The sequence below is a fragment of the Tursiops truncatus genome, chromosome 3, assembly GCF_011762595.2.
Source record: "Tursiops truncatus isolate mTurTru1 chromosome 3, mTurTru1.mat.Y, whole genome shotgun sequence".
In the NCBI taxonomy this organism is placed as follows: Eukaryota; Metazoa; Chordata; class Mammalia; order Artiodactyla; family Delphinidae; genus Tursiops; species Tursiops truncatus.
This window is the reverse complement of record NC_047036.1, coordinates 105,451,795-105,476,647: the sequence shown is the minus strand read 5'-3', so window position 1 is coordinate 105,476,647 and position 24,853 is coordinate 105,451,795. Positions and strand designations below refer to the sequence as shown.

Below are 24,853 nucleotides of genomic sequence, written 5' to 3'. Positions count from 1 at the left end.
TTGGGATAAATGAATATCCTTCTCAAGTTTTCTCCATTTTATTAAATTAATCTCCTGCCACTTCTTTTCACGAACCCAAGGACTCATCTTTGTTACCTTCATCTCCTTCCTTCACCCCCACATCCAGTTTATCACCATGTCTCACTAATTCTTTTTCTAAAATAAAGATTAAATCTATTTTAGATTAAGAAAAGGCATATGCATATACATATGGCATACAATACAATGGAATAGTGTTCAGCTATAAAAAGAAATGAAATTTTAATATATGCTGCAGCATGGGTGGACTTTAAAAACATTGTGTTTAGTGAAATAAGCCAGAAACAGAGGGATAAATATGATTCCACTTATATGAAGTACATATAATGGACAAATTCATAAAGACAGAAAGTAGAATAGAGATTACCAGGGGCTGGAAGGAAGGGGAGTTATTGTTCAATGGGTACAGAATTTTTGTTGGAGATGATGAAAAAATTTTGGATATCAATAATGGTGATGGTTATACAACATTGTGAATATGTTAAATACCACTGAACTGTATAGCTACAAATGGTTAAAATGATAAATATTCTGTTATGTGTATTATACTACAGTTAACACTTTTAAATTAAATCCATTTTCTCCAATTCTACTTCTGTGGTCCATACCACCACTTCCTCTCACCTGGACTATTGAAATACTACATTTGATCTAGTCCCTGCCCCTCTTTACACACTCATCCCCTGCACTTTCCCCTTCATTTACTTACTCCACTTCAGGGATATTAGATTTGTTACTATTGTGAACATACATCAAACTGTTTCCCTGAAATAGCTTTATACTTGCACTTTCCTTTTGGAGTGTGCTTGTCCTCTTCCTCTCTATATGCTTGACTACTACTCATAATTCATGTTTCAGTTGAAATGTCATCTCCTTCATTTTTTTTGTTTGTTTGTTTGTTTTTGTGGTACGTGGGCCTCTCACCGTTGTGGCCTCTCCCGTTGCGGAGCACAGGCTCCGGACGCGCAGGCTCAGCGGCCATGGCTCACGGGCCCAGCCGCTCCGCGACATGTGGGATCTTCCCAGACCGGGGCACGAACCCATGTCCCCTGCATCGGCAGGCGGACTCTCAACCACTGCACCACCAGGGAAACCCTGTCATCTCCTTCTTAAAGAGGCTTTTGCTGATCTACCTCATCAAAGTGTTCTCTACCCTACTCCAACTTCTATTTTATATCATAAAATTCCATGTAGTTTCTTCACTGCACTTACCCAATTTGTAACTTTTCTTTTTACCAATTTATTTATCTTGAGTAACGGGGTAAATGGTGGTGCCACAGCCTAAGATGGGAGAAGATAGTGTAAGACCATCTTTGAAGCATGATTAGGTTGGAAGAGAAAATGTAAAGTTGACCTGCAAACAGATGAATCTGGAGTTAAAGGGAGAGAGTTGGACTGGAGATACAAATTTAGGAATTATTAGACGATAGGTGATATTTAAGGCCATGAGAATGAATGAGACAATCCAGGGAAAAACTCAAAATTGAGAGAAAGAGGGGGCTCTGGACTAGGTCTAGAAAATCTTCAGAGGTTCTATAAAGTAGAATTCAACACATTAGAGAAGTAACCAATAAGGAAGAAGGAAAACTAGGACTCTGTGGTTTGACATAGCCAAGAGTGGAAATGTGTCAGGAACAAAGCAGTGATCATCTGTGTGGTGTGATGCTATGAATTGAAGTAAGATGAACACAGGGAAGTTTACATTGGGTCTGACATCATGAAGATAGTTGGGGACCTTGGTTAGAGTACTTTCAGTGGAATACCATCATCTAAATGGGGTGGGAAAAACAAGATTGAGGTGGATTAAACAGCAAATGGGAGGGAGGTGAGGAAGTCAAGACAGTCTGGAGCTGTTTACTTTAGAATAAGAGTGGGAAAATGGTACTGAGTGATGAGGAATCAAAGAAGTTTTTGCAGGGATGTGAGATACCAGCATGTTCCCATGCAGATAGGAATGAGCTAGGAAAGAGTATATGATGCAAGTGTGAGGTTGGATAAATAAGTGACGTACCTAAGAAGGTGAGAACCGCGGGATCTGGAGCACTAGTAGGAGGATAGAACCTTGAATGAGAGGAGGGACACTTTCTCCACTGGTAACAGAAGGCAATCAGAAGAGCACAGGTGACCACATGAAGCAAGAATTAAATTCTGTCAGTAGTGGAAAGGCGAGAGTCTCCATTTGATGACCCGCATATTCTCAGTGAGTTACAGGTGAGGTCATCAGCTGGGTGTAAGTGTGGAAGAGGAGAGGGAAATTTGAGAAGAGACAGGAGGGTACAGAATAGTTGTCTAGGAGAGGGAGAAAGCAACTTACCGGAAAAAAATCACAGCTGTTCTGCTGGGAAAAGTTTCATGCTCATCTGAGGTCTGTAGTCATACAAACCAATCAAGCAGGTTTTGTTATTTTGTCAGCAGATATGAAGAACAGAGGTAGAGGGTTTCTATCAGATATTTTTTCAGGCAAGTGATGGAGAGAGGGAATATGAGTAGGTAAAAGGAGGTTTTAAGAAATAAATCTACAAAGGTATGTTGAGGCCAGTTCATGGAGAACTCTGAATGTCAGGCTAAAATATATGACCTTTATTTCACAGACAATGAGAAGCCATTAAAGTATGTCTCACTATGAAAGTGACATTACCAAAACTATATTCTTGCATAATTAACCTGCCTTTAATGTAAGGCAGTGAGATGGTTACAGAATAAAACCAACAAGAATATTTGTGAAGGACCAGGGGTTAGATAATCAAGACCTAAATGAAAGTAAGCAACAGTTGACTTGAACCAGACCACTGAAGGTTGAATTCTTAAGAGGTCTTGGTATCTTTTGGAACTAAACCAACTTGATGGGATTATCAGGTTACAGGGGAGAGAATCCTACAAGCTGGACAGGGATTAGGCAGGATATTACTTAAAGCAGCTGGCAACAGCTGTACATCAAGAGACATACTGATTAATCACAGAATGAGTGAGAACTTAAGAGTCACCTTGAGTATTGGAACCAAATAAATAATCATTAAACTGTTGATCATTGATAGGGCCAGTGGAGGTCAGAAAGAGTTCAGGAAGTGGTATGCATGATGCGTGGAGTCAGAAGGCATAGACTACAGCCAACACAAGGATGCCGGGTGCTGGCCCAAAGTGCTAAGTAGGGCAGGGAGGCCAGCCAGTTTAGAGAGTAGAATAGAAAGGACTTTGGATCTAATGTTCAGTTTAGTTTTTCAGGATTGGCCAGTTTAATGATAATGCTTGGATCTGAACCCTGAGTCCTAGATTTTATGCCATCTAAATATATGTATTTACCATAGTATGAGTTGAAATGGTGAAGTGAAAAGTCATAAAATAATATAGTTGGAGATAAATCAATATCAGCTTGTTACAATACAGTGTAGAAGAATTAGTAATGCTTTAAATCAATCCTAGGATTTGATAATCTCCTTCTACCAGGGAGCCAGCATCTGTGCTAGTGGTCCTACAGATATTACTGGCAATCTCTTCCCTGGTAAATCTGCCACTCAGGGTGGCTTTAAATTTTTAATTTTATAAGCAAACTTTCTCCAATGTGTAGGAGCTCATAACCATATTAGGCAACAGAACACTAGGACAGAATTCCATTAAATTTTATTTAATGTCCATCCATCCAACATTTCATGACCATTAAGTATCAGGCACAGTGCTAGGCTGTGGATACAAAGAAAAAGTAAGATGCCATCTCTGTTTCTCTTCAAGGAAACTCTAGATCTGTTAGTAAAGAAAGATAAAGAGATATTTATATAATAGATGTTATGACTGTGGTATGCATAAGATTCATGGAAAGGCTAGTGAGTGGTTGGGGAGATGGTAGTGGTCATGGAAGTGGTTGCAAAAGACTTTCTGAAGAAGGATCAGAAGACACGAAGGGGACAGGGCTGGGAGAGAGGTAAAGGGTTAAGGCATCTTACAAAGAGGAAATAGCTGGTGCAAAGCCTTCACGAACCGAGCAGAGTGGCACTTTGGGGAAAATTTCTAGTAGTTGCACATGGCTGTAACACTTCAATTAGCCCTGAGTGGATGGTGGTGGCCAGAGTCGGACCCCCAGCCACACTGCCCAGCTAAGCCAAGAGTTTCATGGAAGCGACATTGAAAATCTAATTTAAAAGAGCCATGGCGAGAAGAAGTTGCTGCTGCAGGTGGCCTGGCTTTAGGAAGACCAGTTCTGGAGGCTGGGGAGTCCAAGATGAAAAGTGCCAGCTAATTCAGTTCCTGTATAAACTCCATGAAGCCAGACATTTTGGACTGCTTTTTACTACTGAAATCCACAGATCTAGATTAGTTCTTGGTTCATAATTTTCAGAAGGAGTGGAGAAGAGCAGAGATGAGAATGACTTTCAGAATTACAACAGCTTGGAAATCTTGAACAGAAGCCAGTCTGACAGGTAGAAAGTTTTGCTTTTACCATTTGGTTTAGGATTCTATCTGTTTGTTTTTTATTTTTCCTTTTTTTTCTTCCTTTTCTTCTGAGCCATGTGACTGACAGGGTCTTTGTGCTCAGGCCGGGTGTCAGGCCTGAGCCTCCGAGGTGGGAGAGCTGAGTTCAGGACACTGGACCACCAGAGACCTACCAGCTCCATGTAATATCAACCGGCAAGAGCTCTCCCAGCGATCACCGTGTCAACACTAAGACCCAGCTCCACCCAAAGGCAAGCAAGCTCCAGTGCTGGACGCCCCATACCAAACAACTAGCAAGACAGGAACACAACCCCACCCATTAGCAGAGAGGCTGCCTAAAATCACAGTAAGTTCACAGATGCCCCAAAACACACCACCATACGTGGCCCTGCCCACCAGAAGGATAAGATCCAGGCCCACCCACCAGAACACAGGCACTAGTCCCCTCCACCAGGAAGCCTACACAAGCCACTGAACCAACCTCACTCACTAGGGGCAGACACCAAAAACAATGGGAACTACGAACCTGCAGCCTGTGAGAAGGAGACCCCAAACACAGTAAGTTAAGCAAAATGAGAAGACAGAGAAATGCGCAGCAGATGAAGGAGCAAGATAAAAACCCACCAGACCAAACAAATGAAGAGGAAATAGGCAGTCTACCTGAAAAAGAATTCAGAGTAATGATAGTAAAGATGAATCAAAATCTTGGAAATAGAATGTAGAAAATACAAGAAATGTTTAACAAGGACCTAGAAAAACTAAACAGCAAACAAACAATGATGAACAACACAATAAATGAGATTAAAAATTCTCTGGAAGGAATCAATAGCAGAATGACTGAGGCAGAAGAGCGGAGAAGGGACCTGGAAGATAAAATAGTGGAAATAACTACCTCATAGAAGAATAAAGAAAGAAGAATGAAAAGAATTGAGGTAGGTGGTGGTGGCAGCTGGAGCAGGTCAGCATTCATGGCCAGGTCCTTGAAGCTGGTGTGGTCTTCCTTTCAGCGTCAAAGGTTCCACACTGGTGGGAGTTGCTTCAAGGGCCGGACCAGCGCTGAGCACCTGTGGCTGATGCGGCATTTGAGGGACCTGTTTGTGAAGGCTGCGAAGGTGGAGAGTTACAGGTGTCGAAGTGCCTTCAAGCTCCCGGAGGTGAACGAGAGGCACTGGATTCTGTGGCCTGGCCTCTGGGTGTTAGACTGTGGTGTCGCTCCTGGCGCGTGGAGCCAGGTGGCTGTGCACAGTGTCAACGCTGCAGGCACAGATCCCAGTGCTCCTGTTGGCTTTGTGCTTGGGGTAGATCTCCTTCACATATTCCCCCGGAAGGAGCAACTTTTCTGTGCCCTGCTGATGTGACTGACCCAAGAACCTTCCAGAGAATCTGAGAAGTGCTACCTGCCGGGAGAGCAGATGTGATTCTGAGTGACATGGCACCCAACGCCACAGGGATCCGGGGCCTCGACCATGACAGGCTCATCAGCTTTTGCTTGTCCCTTCTGGACATGGCTCCAGAAGTCCTGCACCCAGGGGGAACATTCCTGTGAAAAACCTGGGCTGGAAGTCAAAGCCATCGGTTACAGAAGAGACTGACAGAGGAATTCCAGAAAACAAGGACTGTAAAACCTGAAGCCAGCAGGAAAGAATCATCAGAGGTGTACCTCTTGGCCACACAGTACCGAAGAGGGAAGGGGGAAGGTCTGTTAAAGAATGAGAGTTTCTTCTGCTGTTTCTGGTTCTTTTTCACTGCAAATGTAGCTTGAGCCCTTTCCTGAAGTGTGGCTGGGGAGATCCGAGCTTGATCTGGGATGCAGCGGGCAGGACAAAAGGGGGACCTTTTCTTAAAACCCAAAAGATATGACAAAACAATTCAGAGTCTAAGACATATGATAAAAAAGTCTCTATACCATGATTCGTGAGGAGGAAGAGATAGGCAAAGATTAAAGGATGAAAAGGCAGACTGAGGGAAGGATAAAAACATTGGGAGTCAGGCTTCCCTGGTGGTGCAGTGGTTGAGAGTCCACCTGCCGATGCAGGGGACACGGGTTCGTGCCCCGGTCTGGGAAGATCCCACATGCCATGGAGCGGCTAGGCCCGTGAGCCATGGCTGCTGAGCCTGTGCGTCCGGAGCCTGTGCTCCGCAACGGGAGATGCCACAACAGTGAGAGGCCTGCGTACTGCAAAAGAAACAAAACAAACAAACAAACAAAATACTGGGAGGCAGAGAAACATACACATGGACACCTTTATGTAACTTTCTCTTCATACCCACGTTAGTATGTTACAGAGAAACAGGCGGCCACCCTTGCTCCGAAACAACCCACAGGTTTCCAGGTGTTATTTTGGGTTTATCGTGTAATGTAGAAAAAATCTGAAGTTTCAGGCTGGGTATTTTTATCCATCTCTCTGGCGAATGATCTGGAAATACATCCATTCTTCAAGCAGTGAGAGTTCTCAGAACAATTAGGGAAGACATTTGGTATGAATTATGCATGGGGTGGGTGTGCTTTGTTTTTTCAATGGAATTGTTGCTGTAATACTCCAGCCTCCAAAGACTTAAAGGTAAGTGCCAAAGCAAGCAGAGAAGTGGTGTGTTCGTTTATTTCCTTTTACTCATACAGGAACTCGATGCAACTTTACAAAACAATATAGGCCATATTATTTTATGGTATTTCCATGTTTTTAAGTTCGTCTTTTGAAAAATTAATTTCTTCAAAACCATTTCCTGGAGGTGTGCTCATCTCTTAAGAAGAGTTTATTGATTGTAATGATGATTAAATGTGTAGACTGAAATAAAACGCAAAAAAAAAAAAAAAAAGAATTGAGGCAGTCTCAGACATCTCTGGGAAACATTAAATGCACCAATATTCGAATTATAGGGTCCCAGAAGAGAGAAAAAGAAACGGTTGAGAAAATATTTGAAGAGATTATAGTTGAAAATTTCCCTAACATGGGAAAGGAAACAGTCAATCAAGTCCAGGAAATGCAGAGAGTCCCATTCAGGATAAATCCAAGGAGAAACACACCAAGACATATATTAATCGAACAACCAAAAATTAACTACAAAGAAAATGTATTAAAAGCAGCAAGGGAAAAGCAACAAATAACAAACAAGGGAATCCCCATAAGGTTAACAGCTGATCTTTGAGCAGAAACTCTGCAAGCCAGAAGGGAGTGGCATAACATATTTAAAGAGATGAAAGGGAAAAAACGACAACCAAGATTACTTTACCCAGCAAGGATCTCATTCAGATGCGATGGAGAAATTAAAACCTTTCCAGAGAAGCAAAAGTTAAAGAATTCAACACCACCAAACCATTTTTACAACAAATGTTAAAGGAAGTTCTCTAGACAGGAGACACAAGAAGGAAAAGACCTACAAAAACAAACACAAAACAATTAAGAAAATGGTAATAGGAACATACATATCGATAATTACGTTAAATGTAAATGGATTAAGTACTCTAACCAAAAGACACAGACTGGCTGAATGAGTACAAAAACAAGACCCATATATATGCTGCCTACAAGAGACCCACTTCACACCTAGGGAAAGATATAGACTGAAAGTGAAGGGATGGAAAAAGATATTCCATGCAAATGGAAATCAAAAGAAAGCTGGAGTAGCAATTCTCATATCAGACAAAATAGACTTTAAAATAAAAATTATTATGAGAGACAAAGAAGGACACTATATAACGATCAAGGGATCAATCCAAGAAGAAGATGTAACAATTGTAAATATTTGTGCACCCAACATAGGAGCACCTCACTACATAATGCAAATGTTAACAGCCATAAAAGGGGAAATGGACAGTAGTACAATAATAGTAGGAGACTTTAAAACCCCACTTTCACCAAGGGACAGATCATCCGCAATGAAAATAAATAGGGAAACACAAACTTTAAATGACACATTAGACAAGAAGGAATTAATTGATATTTACAGGACATTCCATAAAAAACAACAGAATACACTTTCTTCTCAAGTGATCATGGAACATTCTCCAGGATAGATCATACCTTGGGTTACAAATCAAGCCTTGGTAAATTTAAGAAAATTGAAATCGTATCAAGTATCTTTTCCAACCACAATGATATGAGACTAGATATCAATTACAGGAAAAAAAAACTGTAAAAAATACAAACACATGGAGGCTAAACAATATACTACTAAGTAACCAAGAGATCACTGAAGAAATCAAAGAGGAAATCAAAAAATACCTAGAAACAAATGACAATGAAAACATGATGACCCAAAACCTATGGAGGCAGCAAAACATCTCTAAGAGGGATGTTTATAGTAATAAAATCCTCAAGATTTTAGAAACCTCAAGAAACAAGAAAAATCTCAAATAAACAACCTAACCTTACACCTAAAGCAATTAGAGAAAGAAGAATCACCAAAAAAAACCAAAACAAACAAACAAAGTTAGCAGAAGGAAGGAAATCATAAAGATCAGATCAGAAATAAATGAAAAAGAAATTAAGGAAACAATAGCAAAGATCAATAAAATTAAAAGCTGGTTCTTTGAGAAGATAAGCGAAATCATAAACCATTAGCCAGACTCATCAAAAAAAAGGGAGAAGACTCAGATCAGCAGACATAGAAATGAAAAAGGTGAAGTAACAACTGAAACTGCAGAAATACAAATGATCATGAGAGATTACTACAAGCAACTATATGCCAATAAAATGGACAACCTGGAAGAAAAGGAAAAATTCTTAGAAAAGTACAAGATTCAAAGACTGAACCAGGAAGAAATAGAAACTATGAACAGACCAATCACAAGCACTGAAATTGAAACTGTGATTAAAAATCTTCCAACAAACAAAAGCCCAGGGCCAGATGGCTTCATAGGTGAATTCTATCAAATATTTAGAGAAGAGATAACACCTATCCTTATCAAACTCTTCCAAAATATAGCAGAGGGAGGAACACTCCCAAACTCATTCTATGAGGCCACCATCACCCCGATACCAAAACCTGATGAAGATGTTACAAAAAGAGAAAACTACAGGCCAGTGTCGATGATGAACATAGATGAGAAAATCCTCAACAAAATACTAGCAAACAGAATCCAACAGCACATTGAAAGGATCATACACCATGATCAAGTAGTGTTTATCCCAGGAATGCAAGTATTCTTCAATATACGCAAATCAATCAATTTGATAAACCATATTAACAAACTGAAGGAGAAAAACCATATGATCATCTCAATCGATGCAGAAAAGGCTTTTGACAAAATTCAACACCGATTTATTAAAAAAACCCTCCAGAAAGTAGGCATACAAGGAATTTACCTCAACATAATAAAGGCCATATATGTCAGACCCACAGCCAACATCATTCTCAGTGGTGAAAAACTGAAACCATTTCCACTAAGATCAGGAACAACACAGGGTTGCCCACTCTCACCACTATTATTTAACATAGCTTTGGAAGTTTTAGTCATGGCAATCAGAGAAGAAAAAGAAATTAAAGGAGTCCAAATCGGAAAAGAAGATGTAAAACTTTCACTGTCTGCAGATGACATAATACTATACATTGAGAATCCTAAAGATGCCACCAGAAAACTAATAAAGCTAATCAATGAATTTGGTAAAGTAGCAGGATACAAAATTAATGCACAGAAATCTCTTGCATTCCTATATACTAATGATGAAAAATCTGAAAGAGAAATTAAGGAAACTCTCCCATTTACCATTGCAACAAAAAGAATAAAATATCTAGGAATAAACCTACCTAAGGAGACAGAAGACCTGTATGCAGAAAACTATAAAACACTGATGAAAGAAATTAAAGACAAGACAAACAGATGGAGAGATATACCATGTTCTTGGATTGGAAGAATCAACATTGTGAAAATAACTATACTATCCAAAGCAGTCTACAGATTCAATGCAATCCCTATCAAACTACCAAAGGCATTCTTCACAGAACTAAAACAAAAAATTTCACAATTTGTATGGAAATACAAAAGATCCTGGATAGCCAAAGCAATCTTGAGAAAGAAAAACAGAGCTGGTGGAATCAGGATCCCTGACTTCAGACTATACTACAAAGCTACAGTATTCAAGACAGTATGGTACTGGCACAAAAACAGAAATATAGATCAATGGAACAGGATAGAAAGCCCAGAGGTAAACCCACGCACATATGGTCACCTTAGCTTTGATAAAGGAAGCAAAAATACACAATGGAGAGAAGACGGCCTCTTCATTAAGTGGTGCACAGAAAACTGGACAGTTACATGTAAAAAAAATGAAATTAGAACACTCCATAGCACCATACACAAAAATAAACTCAAAATGGATTAAAGCCCTAAATGTTAGGCTGGGTATTATAAAACTCTTAGAGGAAACCATAGGCAGAACACTCTTTGACATAAATCACAGCAAGATCCTTTTTGACCCACCTCCTAGAGAAATGGAAATTAAAAAACAATTAACAAATGGGACCTAATGAAACTTAAAAGCTTTTGCACAGCAAAGGAAACCATAAATAAGACGAAAAGGCCCCCCCAGAATGGGAGAAAATATTTGCAAATGAAGCAACTGACAAAGGATTAATCTCCAAAATTTACAAGCAGCTCATGCAGTTCAGTATCAAAAAAAGAAACAACCCAATCCAAAAATGGGCAGAAGACCTAAATAGACATTTCTCAAAGAAGATACACAGATTGCCAGCAAACACATGAAAGGATGCTCAACATCACTAATCATTAGAGAAATTCAAATCAAAACTACAATGAGGTATTACCTCATACTGGTCAGAATGACCATCATCAAAAAATCTACAAACAATAATTGCTGCAGAAGTTGTGGAGAAAAGGGAACCCTCTTGCACTGTTGGTAGGAATATAAATTGTTACAGCCACTATGCAGAACAGTATGGAGGTTCCTTAAAAAACTAAAATTAGAACTACCATATGACCCAGCAATCCCACTACTGTGCATATGTCCTGAGAAAACTATAAGTCAAAAAGAGACATGTATCACAATGTTCATTGCAGCACTATTTACAATAGCCTGGACATGGAAGCAACCTAAATGTCCATCAATGGATGAATGTGTAAAGCAGATGTGACACATATGTACAATGGAATATTACTCAGCCATAAAAAGAAACAAAATTGACTTATTTGTAGTGAGGTAGATGGACCTAGAGTCTGTCATCGAGTGGAATAAGTCAGAAAGAGAAAAACAAATACCGTATACTAACACATATATATGGAATCTAAAAAAAGAAAATGGTTCTGATGAACCTAGGGGCAGGAGAGGAGTAAAGACACAGACATAGAGAATGGCCTTGAGGAGACGGGGAGGGGGAGGGGGAAGGGTAACCTGGGACGAAGTGAGAGAGTGGCATGGACTTATATACACTACCAAATGTAAAATAGATTGTGGGAAGCAGCCGCATAGCACAGGGAGATCAGCTTGGTGCTTTGTGACCACCTAGAGGGGTGGGATAGGGAGGGTGGGAGGGAGACGCAAGAGGGAGGGGATGTGGGGATATATGTATACATATAGCTGATTCACTTTGTTATACAGCAGAAACTAACAAAATTGTAAAGCAGTTATACTCCAATAAAGATGCTAAAATAAATTTTCAGTTAGGTTTGGACTTCATCTGTTTCATGTGGATTTTATTTCTCTAGTATAATCTTCATGTATTATGTTTTTTACCCTCCCTCGATTTGAAATTCAATCGATTTTTATTCTTGCTTAACTTTCATAAGCAATGTGCTTAACAGTAGGTGCATGTAATAAATCAAGGAATAATATACATAAACTTTCACTAATGTAGAAAGACGTGTGAAATCAGTCATTTAAAAAGGATAAGAATATTAATTTATTGCCTTAAATTAAGCAAAAGGAAATGATGTAATTGAGGCAATAAAAAACTAGGTAGTCTTTTATTTTTCTTTGGGAATGTTTTTCAAGAAGGACCAAAGCCTTTTTATATAATATAAATTAGAGTGTTCATTAGCATGTGCTGATGGGGAAGGAAAAAAGAAAACCTTCAACCAGTTTTTGTTTTCTTAAGAATTTATTCTGAAGTGAATTTTTAGCATCTTGATACTGCTTTATTGGCAAAGAAATTAAGGTACTTTATTTTGTTTGCCAATATTCCCACATATACATCTTTGTTTAGAACCCACAGTTTCTGCTAAATAAATTAATTCCCTTTGGCTTTAGATCAAAGCAACCTCAAAAGGACATCTTTTCTCAAATTCAATTACTGACTCTTGGGACTTCCATGGAAAAGTTATGGTTATAAAAAAGGAAAGATCAGCCACTTGCATCTGAAGATGTTTATAGCATTAAGATAGATGGATTATACAAGGTCTGCTTCTAATAGTTTCTCTTCTGATGATACAATTTAAAAAGATAAGCACTGATTCTTACTTTCAGAGTAGTCAGCTCTGTATTTTCCTCATTGTCCCCTGACGTCCTCTTGGATTTGGGGTGTTAATTATATTCCACTAACCTTCACTTCTAAGATCCCAAGGCTCTTATCTGCTCAGATCCACAAATAACATCAATTAGGTAAATGTGGCCTTTCCACTCTCTCATGCAATCCTGTTTAACTATCAGTATCATGATAATACATCTAGGATTCTGTAGCATGGTCCTGGTTTCAAATATTTTTGAGTATGGATGTAAATTTATATGTTAGAACTCAGGCAGCGTTTTGATTTTTAGTTCTAATAATATAATCACTATAAATATATGAGACATTAAAACTTTGAAATGAAAAGTGCATTTTAAAAGAGTTCTCGGGCTTCCCTGGTGGCGCAGTGGTTGAGGGTCCGCCTGTGGATGCAGGGGACACGGGTTCGTGCCCCCATCCGGGAAGATCCCACATGCCGCGGAGCGGCTGGGCCCGTGAGCCATGGCCGCTGGGCCTGCGCATCTGGAGCCTGTGCTCCACAACGGGAGAGGCCACAACAGTGAGAGGCCCGCGTACCGCAAAAAAAAAAAAAAAAAAAAAGAAAGAAAAGAAAAGAAGAGTTCTCATTTTAAAACTGCAGGTAATCTTTTAAAAACAGTTATATATGAATTAATTAACATTATATATTACTATAAATGAAAGTGAATAGTGTCTGGTGGTGGCATACATTACAAAAAGTAAAAACATATTGAAACTACCTTTTGTCAGAAATTTACTTAGCAACATGGCATAAGATGAGAGCTCTTGGCACTCATCTTGAATTAGAAAAACCTATTCACCCTAAAGAGCTATCAAAATTGTTACTCTGGTCAACTGGGATAAGGGCCTGGAAGGGATGATTTGTTAAACAGTTGAGGTCAGAATCCTGTCATAGACGGTTCAGTGTGATAAAAATTTTGCCTTTCAATTATTTTTTAAATTTAGGAGCTTTTAAGATTTAAGGTAATATTATGATTCTATAGAACTAAGTAAGTTTTATCCTACTGACCTGAGTCTTTTAATGCTTGTTCTGCCTTTGAGGACTCATAAGAATTCTTGTTTTCATCTATGCATGAAGCATATGGGTATCTCTGCACCATCTCTTTTGCATCCTTTTATTTCTTTGACCTCAGAGATTCACTTTTTGGAGTTATAAATGATCACTTTATGAGAATACAATTTCTGTTTGTGGCCGAGGGCTCCTCTCTTCTTTGTTTGACAAGTTCTATACAAAATTCCCTGGAATAGGAGCAGGGTTCCTTCTTTATTCACTAGAAATGACCCAGGAAAAAAGGGGCCTTTGGACAATGTCTAGACTGTCTGTCTTTGCAGAACAGATGTTCTAACAGTGTGCCCAGGTTGAAATGACAGCATGTCATGGCAGGACTTCAGGTCTTACTGGAAAATCACAGCAACATTCTCAATGATAATTTCTGGGATTAAGGAAAGCATGTGCAGAAGAGCAATAATGTTTTCAGATCTTGCAGGCACTGATTATTATGCCAGCATGATTAACACACCTCCTGGATCCAATGCATATTAAGCAAATCAGGAATAATGCTGTGCCTCTTACATTAGCTCTTTATTTCTTCTTAGTTCTATGTTCTTTGTCCAGTATTAAATTGTGGCTTTATTTAATTGAAAAAAAATTAAAGGCATGGTAGGGTAATCTAGTCCAAGGCAGTATATCTTTAAAAACAAATATTCTTCCAGACTACTACACTGCACATATGTATCTAATATATACATAAGAGTATAAATTGAACCCAATCCCACTGGCCAGAAAGAAATCCTGTGTCTTCAGAGAGAAGTTTTCCACTCTCCAGGACAATCTGGTCCTAGGCATCCTTTCTAAATTTGATTTGATGAGCTCAAGCCCCCCACAAGTATCCACTCATTCCTCCAAATTTATGCATATGACCAGTGTATCTAGCTTCTAACTTCAACCTCCTATCAGGAAACACTGAGTCATTAAATAAAATAACATTGTGGTTTCTGGGGAATACAGGAGAGAACATCGTTCCCTTTTTGTACTTTGGCACCAAGAGGTTGGTATCAGGAATGGCTGCACCAGTATCTACAGCTGACTGACAGTTGTTTGCAACCTCAAACTCTCCAGTTTATCTTCTGTTGACAAATCTCCATCTGCTGTGTGTGACAAAGGAGTGCTATTTCTCTACACATTTCTTAGAAGGAAACATCTTCCTTCTCGCCTCTGGTCTGGGTTTTTTAGCAGTATTTCCAAATAGCACATGCTCTTCTGGTGATCATAGCACTTGCCACGGTTAAGTAAGAAACCTTTGAAATTGATCAAGCTCCAATTCCCATGTGCCTTGTCTGACATTTAGCTGGTGCTTGCCCTTTCATCCAAACTCTCTGGATACAGAAGCCAGGAGACTTTAAAAAAATAAAAAATAAAAAAAACTATTCCTAAGGGATGGACAGAAGGAAGGGAGCACCATTTCCTGATAACAGTATAATTCCAAAATTAGTCTTACAAACAAAGGAGGGAGGGGACCCTGACATCATTGAATTCCCACAGCTGATATAGCTAGCAAATACTGGACCTCAACCAAAAATTTCAGAATGGATCTTCTTACCCTTTGCTAATTATAAAATAAATAGATTTCCAGACTTTTTGCAAAGAAAGGGCTTAAATATGCACTTTGAAAATGATAGGGAGAGAAAGAAGAGAAATTTTTTACTTTCCTCACAAGATAAAACTGATCTTCATCGCATGGCCGTATTCTCCAAGTTTATGAGCTTTAACTAAAATAGATTAAAGGGGACAGTGAAAAGTATTTGGGTTTTTTTTGGCTTCTGTCCAGAAACTTCTCCCATCTTCTTTTATCTGATAGTGTCCCCTAGCCCTTGACCTCTGGCACATGACCCAGGTGTGATAAAATCCCATTGCCCTGGCCAGAGCAGTTGATCCAAGGGCGATGCAAGTAGAGTCAGTCAAACGGCTTCTTTGAGATTTCTGTATAGATTCTGTAAGAAGTTCTGTTCCCTTTAGTTGGGTACAAATTAAGGTTCTTTGGTTGCAAGTATTATAAGCCAATGCAGACTACTTTAAGCAAAACGAGAGTTTATTGTAAGGATATGAGAAAGCTCTCAGTGATGAAGGAAAGCTTAACAGCCTGACCTCGTGGAGTCAGCCTCTAGAATACGGGTATCAAAATAGACAATTTCTTCAGGCGGCAGGGCCCAACCTTTGGAATGAATTAGCTCTAGCTTTTTTCTGCCCTCCCTCATTCAACTCAGCTCAAGATTCAAGTTCCAGAAAGAAAGCAAGTGTGATTGGCTCAGCTAGTCACTAGCCTTTTCCTAGGTTAAGTAGGAAAGGGACACTGATTGACAGTCCCCCTGGACTGCAGAGAGCAGGAGAGGCATAGTTCCCCAAAGGAAAACCATGTTTCTGTTACTAAAAGAAGGGGGAAGTAGTTCTGAGCAGGCAGAAACTGATGTTCACCAAAGATTGATAAGCCAGGGCAGCCAGGGGACCTTTCCTGATCTGTGCCTGCAATAGCTCAAATGGGGCCAATAGGCAAAGAAGAGCCAAACGAACAGTCCAGAAACCCTGCTCGGCCTCACTGCCAGCCTTAGCAGCTCAGACATTTCTGTTTAAACCAGTTTCATTTTGGTTTCTGTCACTTGCAACCAACAAAGTCCTGAGTGACGACTAGTTTTTAGGTGAGTTATTTTTAGGCCTAGAGGCCTCTGGAATGTCCTTTTGAAATTAAGAACCACCCTCAATTTGTACGTATTGAATAAGTATCATTTCTTGGGATCTCCTTGCAATAAGTCCCTAAGTTTTTCAGGGACTCCTGGAGGAGTTGTTTATCCTTGAGGGAACTTCTGAAATCAGTGAGAAGACTTTGCCTTTGGGGTTCTATTCCAGGAAACAGCTCTATTTCAGGAAGACTTCAGTGGACAAAGGAAGAGGCAACCTGACCGGTAATCTCTGAATAAGACTAGGGATTATAAAGATAAATATAAACTATTTCTATGAGGTAAATACTAAAACTCCTTAGGAACTTGTTATACTTAAAAAGTACACCTTGAAGTTATTATTCGTACATTCTCTCACTTTTCCTAATTTTAATTTCTGGTGTTTATTGGCCTAAATATAAAATATCCCACTGTGGAACAGTTTCTGTATCTAAGGATTCAGTAGGAGTGCCTAAAAGAAAACTCTTTTCTGCAAATGTAAGGATAATTATGTGGGTGGGAAAATCTCCACCTTTTGTTTCCCTGAGTTCTTGTCACTTTCCATCAAGGCAGTAACACAGTTGGCAGCAACAGGAAAGTGCAGGCTGCCTGTTTGTGCTTTGATCAAATGTCACACTGAGCTTCACGCAATCTGATGCCATGGGTGGTGAGCAGTGCTTTTGACAAAGTCCCAGCAGTTGAAACAGTGAGATCCCAGGGCCCTCCTTGTTACTTTCTTAGAAAACTCTAGGTAGACAGATAAAAAAAAAAAAAAAAAAATCTGTGTTCAATGGCAAAAGAAGGTTGTACGCAGAACTATTGGTCAAGAAATTGGTTCCTACTTTGAGGAATAGCAGCCTTTCCAAGAGCTGTGCTGAGAGACAGTAGGAGAGGATGGCATTGTTTAAGAGACTAGACACACAAGGACAACTATTCAAGACTAGCCTTACTCCAATAAATATTAACATGACCGCTCTCTAAAAGCTTAGAATTCTACCAGGGCAAGATTTTATTTAGGCCCAAAGCATTCTCATTAAAATACACTTGACAGGGTGTTACATCTTTGTGAGGATTATTTTAATCACTGTTTTTTTTTTTCTAACTGAGATAAAATTCACATAACATAAAATTCACCATGTTAACCATTTTAAAGTGTGCAATTCAGTGGTCTTACTGTATTGACAATGTCTGTGCAAGTGTTGCCACTATCTTATTCCAGAACATTTTTATCCCCCTCAAATCCCTGTTTTCTTAACATCTAGTTGCAGTAGTAGTTTTGATCCCAAGGAGGTTTGCAGGAGGAGAATAAAAAGAGGGAGAGAAGGTTTGGGCTGAGTGCCTGGGGATGGACATCATGATAAAAAGATACTCTTTAGAATGCTAGTTAGAGTTGGCTCTGGGGTTTTGGCAAAGAGATATATCTCCTGACTTTCATAATTGTGTAGGACAGCAAGTATGATTCTTAAAATTAATGGGATAGTGTTTAAAAATAATTTTGTGTCACTGAAAAGTCAATCCTGTTACAAGCCTCCCTCGAAAGTGTGTTTGGCTCTATTCAGACCATGAGCCCTGGGTAATGCCCAGGGATGTACCTGTACTACCTGGGAGAGTCTTCTTAATGAGAGTAAAACCAAGAGATGACTTAAAGTTGATACGGCTTTCAGTGGGACAATGGGAACTTGCCTGTGGGAATTAGATATATGTTATTTGATATACCAGCTATGCATATTAAGAGAAAAGAACTAAAAGGAAAATAAAATCCAGAAGAGTGCATTCCTTTTAGTATGCTAGCTTGAAGTCTATAAACCAGGTCCCGGACGTTTCTGGTCAAAGATACAAGCTTTCATCTTAGCAGGTGACTTGATGCTTATGTGCCAACAACAGGACTTAGTCACCAAGGTCCTTTACAAAGTAACTTAGTGCTCCAAAACCAAAGGGAGCAGAGATGGTTTTGAAATCTAACCGTAGGTTCCTGCCTACTAATGTTTACCAAAAGTGGACACAAGCTTTGAACGGGTATAATAGGCGTTTCACTGAATTCTGTGAGTGAATTAAACTGTGAGCACTTCAGATGCAGGTTGTGGAGGTGAGGCAAGGAATATGCCCTGGGCTGTGATTATCTGTACAAAGTAAGATCAGCAAACAAGGATAGGCTGTAAGTAAGTTTCCTGCAGTGCCAGTTTTATAATAAAGGTGTTTTGCTTTTTGTTTGAACTTGCCATTGACTAAAATCATTTATTTCCTTGGAGGTAATTTAAGTACATAGCCAACGAAATAGTTTTTCTGTGTTTACGTGTTAAAAAAAATTTGGTAGCTCACTGTTTCATCAATTTGAACATGCTTAAAAGTATTCCTAGTATTCCAGGACATTCCTCTGATCAGAGGTTGAATGGCAACCTTATAAATAGTCTTACTTAGAAAATGAACCAAACAGGGAAAAATTGTGCACCTTTGCATAAAAAGAAATTCTAATTTATTTGCATCCATCTCTTTAATCTGCTTGTTATAACTATAGGCACTGGTTTGTAACTATAGCAGAGAAGTAGCTTCATGTTAATCCAGATAGCATGTCAATTAGAATCAACACTTTTTCCCCTCCTGCATTTTCAATTGTTACAATAAGATCAGCTTTCAGAGTAGACGACCACGATGTCCCTTGATGGAGGCTGGAAGGGGTCTCCTTTCCCAAAGTGGTTCACTCTCCATCTACTGTGGGGTCAGAAGTTATACTGCTGGACATTTATTTGTTGGATCATGAAGATCTTTTGTTCATCAAGAAGAATCTACTTAAAAAGTGCAAATACACATGGATGGGTGACTCATTAAGCATTTTATTATATTTTAACTTGATTACCAGCTGAAAGTGGATTGGACATATTGATTTTGTGCCTCGCTCTTTCTTTCCTGCAATGGGCTATCCCTTCCTTTAAGGAAGTATTCTTCTCCCAGTCCAGCTCTGTGCTTCTGGGAGCCGCTATTCACAACATCCTCCTTTCCCCCTCTTATTTCCCTGTGCCCCTCCGCCCGGCGGCTGGTGCATGACCAGGCTTGTCCAACCATACTTCCCCACCCCTGGCTACAAAGATTGATTCATGGCCCTGGATGAGTACCCAACCCAAACCAGGACAGAGTATTTTCTTGTACTTTTTCTAACTGGAGCTGGTGGAAAAATGCTTTTTTTCCTCTCTGGAGGAGAGATAAGGAGGGCAGCCCTTAATTAATTGTGGCCATGTGTCCAGACTCTCCTGACATCCCACTTGAGGGAATGAAAGTCTCAATGCAGAGAGAAGCAGAGTGGAGAGACACAGGTGCCCTGATGGGATCTGAGACCCTGAATCTATGGGACTCTAAGGCTGATGGCATGCACTTTCTTAGTTTGTTTACGCTTCTGCCAATAAATCACCCTTTCTCCTTAAGCTATTATAACTGGGGGCATCTGCCATTCACAAACAGATGTCTAAAAACCAAAAACAAGCATTTTATAAAAGGACACAGGACTAACTAGGGAAGGAGTGGTGTTTTGGTCAAGGACTATGTGTGGGAGCTGGGTCAACCCTAATCGTCCAGCGGTTAAATGGGATTCATTGTGTGTTAAAGTTACCTACATCTTTTCAGACTTTACTTTCAAATCAATTGAGAGGTAGGGCAAGGTGACCAAAGTCTCTGAGAATGAGAGCTCATATTACTCTGGGGCCACAACGGCCTTGACAATCTCCTGGGTTATTGAATGCAGGGTGAGGCTGAGTGAGACCCATGGGAGAGTAAGATTGTGCAAATATTTGGTTTAAGACCTTCCTGCTGTATGTCAGTTCACTGACTCAGGTTCTCCACCAAATAAAAGAAGCAACACATGGGTTGAAAAGGGAGTCCCTGCTTTCATCCATAATTGACCTTGGAGTACTTGACTTTATTTAAATTTATATCTGTTCATAATACATTAGGGGTTTTGTTTTGTTTTTTCCTGTACAGGTAGTTTTTTCCCCTTTTAAACAGAAATATAGAGAAAAAAATGGACAAAGAAGCAAAGGTGGGATTTAATGTTTTCTAACCTCCCTCCACAACCATTAGAGTCTTCGTGCCTCAGTACTATTTTAATTTTGACCCATCAAACTCTCAAAGGGACAAAATCATCATTAGATAGCAAATGATATTATTTTTGTCAAAAATGAGAGTAATGAGGGCTTCCCTGGTGGTGCAGTGGTTGAGGGTCCGCCTGCTGATGCAGGGGACACGGGTTTGTGCCCCGGTCTGGGAGGATCCCGCATGCCGTGGAGCGGTTGGGCCCGTGGACCATGGCCGCTGGGCCCGTGGGCCATGGCCGCTGGGCCTGCGTGTCTGGAGCCTGTGCTCCGCGACGGGAGAGGCCACAGCAGTGAGAGGCCTGCGTACCGCAAAAAAGAAAAAAAAAGAGAGAGAGAGTAATGAGAAGTAGATACCTTGCAATAAAATCTTTTTTTCCACTAGATTCAAAATACAGTTAAGAAGTTGAAAGCTTCTCTCAGGTGAGCTGGAGAACTTTCTCCAATGTGCTGTACAATCATCATGAGCTTCTTCTTATGCAACCAATTTGAAATATGGCCATGATACCTTAGAATAAAGACCTTTAAATGCATAATATTCTCTATTGGATTTTATTCTTTTAGGTTTCAAGGTGGTGAAAGCAAATTAAACTGTCTTTATGTTGTTCTGTGGAAAGAGAAAAGGCTGCGTTTCAAAGTGATGGTGTTACATGCCATTTCAATCTCGGGGAAGTGATATTCAAAATTGAAAATTAAAACCAAACTCATATTAAACAGTTTCCCATGTGGGCAGGATGCTGGGAGTGTCTCACTTTCTGCAGCCACCACGTCACCTACTTTCTCCTCCTCCACTATTTCCACATTCCTCCTCTTTTTTCATAATTACTTATGAGTAATAAAGGAAGCAGGAGTAAGAACAATTGCATGTTCCTGGCTTTACAAGAGTGCTGCACATCAAAGGAAAACATTCATCCCAAGGAATCATAGTTTTGCAAGAGTTCCACCCGGCAGAATGAGGTTTGCTATCGCTGCCGCAGAGCAGAGAAATAGCCTCACTGCACCAGAGCTGCGCAGGCGCCCTGGGGTGATTGCCCAGGTTGCCACACATGTCTGTCCTGGGGCAAGGTAATAATCCACATCTCTAAGTCTGTGCTTATTCTTGTGGAATCCGTAAATGGACTTGCTTCGGAGGTTATTCTGAGAATTAAACGCACATGAAATACTGAGTAAAATGCCTGCCATGTAGTATTAAATGTGAACTCATATTATTGCTGATGATGACAGTCCGAGGGGTTTTCTCCCCCAGGTTGGTAATCATCTCTGAGAGAAAACTTTTTAAAAAATCCAAACCAGAGTGGCTATTAAATTTTTCTGAACCACCCAGATTTCATTCCCAACCAGGCTCCCCTGTTTGTTTCTAGCTCGTTAGCCTATCGTTAAAACACAAATTTCTTTCCTTCCCCATGCCCGTCTTAGTCAGTCTGTTGGCCCGTCTACACTTTTAGACAAGCCCCTCTCCTTGCCCCACTTCAGAGCCCCGTCCCTGGGGGCCTGAGGTCTCCTCCTTGGGCCCTGCTCTTCCCTCACGGTCACCCAGCAAGACACTTATCAGACCTGTTTCAGTCCCCTCTTCAGTCTCAGAGACTCTTCTTTAAGGAACCACTTATTCATCCCCTGCCTCTCACACGGTGAAATCACACCCAGCTTGGAGTTAGGAGTTTGCGTGCTGTCTCTAATCATGCAGAATGGAGATCGGGCCAGACCAGCACACTGCCTGGCACTGTGGCCTTGCTTTCTGCTTTGTTGCCAGAAAAGCTATATGCATCACCTAGGACCAAGGGCCAGTGTGTGACTGTCACATGGTAATACTGACCTCTAGGGGCTGGCTTTCCTTCACGTAGAGTCTTTATCTTCTCACTGAGTTCCAGGACTGTGATGGCAGCCTCTTGCTTAGCTGTTGCCAAATCAGTTTGTAGCTTTTCCAGTTTCCTTTTGTGCTTTAGTTTCTTAAAGAAATAAGAGTTTCCGTCACTAGAGACACATGCATCAAAGGAATAAAAAGAACTAATGATGTCTGAACAAACAGGGCCTTTGAAAGCCGGCTTAGATGAAATGCTCCCTGTTCATCTAGACTGAGTCCTGTCTGAGGTACATGTGCTCCTGTCAGAGACCTGGAATCACCAACAATAAAAGCCTACTCTCTGCATCATAGTATCATTCACCCTATTGAATGGTTTTTATCTGGATCTGAGCCTTGTGTTTTGGCTGCTTATATAGAGAGAGGCAATTAGAAAAGAACTCTAGCTGGCAGTCTGCATTTTACCATTGAAGTGCCCAAACCTGAAAACATCTGATTTTTTTTCCAGTCTGTACGTAGACTCACATGAAATAATCACCGCCTTGATTCTGTCACTTCTGCCCTAACACCATAACGGTGTGCATTCAAATAAACTCTAAAACATGTGATGCTGCCATGAAATGCTGATGTTTATAAATATTTACTATGGTATCTATTTAGAGAATTCGAGACAGTGGTCAGTGGTAAGAGGGTTTTCAAGCAATTGAAATAGCAAGGACAGGAATTCCTTGCTATAAAATAATCTGATTTATGACATCGAGACCTTTGAAGGAACTACATTAAGAAGTTGTTACGTAACCAAAGGATTCCCATTGAAACTCTATGACTAGAAGGCTCCATTTATGGTTCTCACGATGGATTTGATTTATCAAACTTGGATTTCTCTGCAACTACAGAGAAGCTGTCTGTTGTGAAAAGTGCTGCGTTTGCATTTTTGTGTTGCTGCCTTTCCACTGAAGAGCTCACCTTGCCAAGTCTTTGTGGGCTGGTAATTAGGAAGCCCAGAAAATAAACGACTAAAATTTCTTGACATAAATCTTGAGATAAGGAAAGGAATAGTTTTTGCTCACCAGGGAAGATGGTATTCCCTGATCTTTAAAAAGAGTACACTCAGGTAGCAGGGAATCACTCCCTGTTTTGAGAGTAAAGCCAATAAAATCAGTTTATCAAAGATGGGATTAGATAGTCACAGACCTCTCATTTTAAAGACAGCAAGACAGGACTTCATGAAAGCTTAATTAATGGCATATGCCCGGATAAAAGAAAATGCATTATTCAAAGGAGAATGGTGGTCATGGAACTTCATTAAAGAGCATCAGAGGGGTGGAAGTGGGCAGAACTTACTCAGCCCGTCCAGGTGAGAGGCGCCCTGAGCCACAGACGTTCCGCTAGAGGAGCAGTTAACATTCATGTGCTCATTTTATCATTGTACTAATTATGAAGCACCCCTTTGGTGTTAGACACCGTGCTGGCCAGCTGTTAAAACAGTGCTGATAAGATCTCTTCTCCATGTCACTAAGACCTTCTTACTCACTGTCTTTCTCTGTGTCTCTGTTCACCTAAACCCTTCACAATTTGGCCTGTCATGCAGCTTAGTTCAGGGAGAGACTGAGCTGATGGAGAGATGCAGGTGCCTAAGTATTTGGTAGCTGTGTTTCTGACAGTAAATTAAATTGTCTTGCTAATCTGTACTTCTCTCTCTTGTAAATTGGTTTGCATTAGCTTGTTCATGCAGACCTCATCTATCCCAGGTCTATGGTGATCACACCTGTGAGGGGCCTTTCCTGATGCTGCTTCAAGACGGCTCCGTGCTCAGATTTTTCACGCTTTGCTTTTACCACTTAGGACATTGGGGATGGAAAGTGGGAGGAAGGATGTAGAAACGAAAATTGAGAAAGTGGAGGGAACGAGGGAAAGGATGGCAAGAGGGATTCAGAACAGAGTGCTAATGAAAAGTCTCAAAAAAGAACTGATAATGATATACCAGCTGAAGTGTCAGGGATTTGGTGTACTGATGAACACGATTTACACTGACACGTGTAGGAAGGTAAGATGGGTTGATGGATGGATAGAGAAACTGATAGATACGTGATAAAGTGAAGATAGCAAAGTGTCAGTTGTAGTATCTAGCTATGAAGGATATAGGTGTTTACTATAAAATTATGTCAACTTTTCTGTATTGTGGAATTTTACATGATAAAATTTTGGGAGGAGAAAGAACTAAGGATTTAGTTTCCTTACATTGCCCCTCCCTTAATTCTTAATAGGTGGTATTCAAATTCTGAAAACGTGTCACATCTATTCGTATGCAGGTAAATATTCTTCCAGAAACTTTTCTCAGAGTAGACATTGATACTAAATA

The 24,853-nt window shown here is 40.2% G+C and overlaps 2 protein-coding genes across 2 annotated transcripts in view; one reads left to right on the top strand and one right to left on the bottom strand.

The window, feature by feature from the left end:
- The window catches only part of CCDC192 (coiled-coil domain containing 192), a 178,823-nt gene that overhangs the window by 44,281 nt on the left and 109,689 nt on the right, over positions 1 to 24,853 (bottom strand). The window contains 1 exon segment of the mRNA XM_073801950.1: positions 22,507 to 22,639. Within this exon segment, the coding sequence (XP_073658051.1) occupies positions 22,507 to 22,639 (133 nt within the window).
- On the top strand, positions 5,433 to 6,322 carry LOC109548229 (rRNA methyltransferase 2, mitochondrial). The gene is given in 2 exon segments (XM_019924888.3): positions 5,433 to 5,784; positions 5,787 to 6,322. Coding segments are annotated over 2 exon segments (792 nt in total). The 3' UTR covers positions 6,227 to 6,322.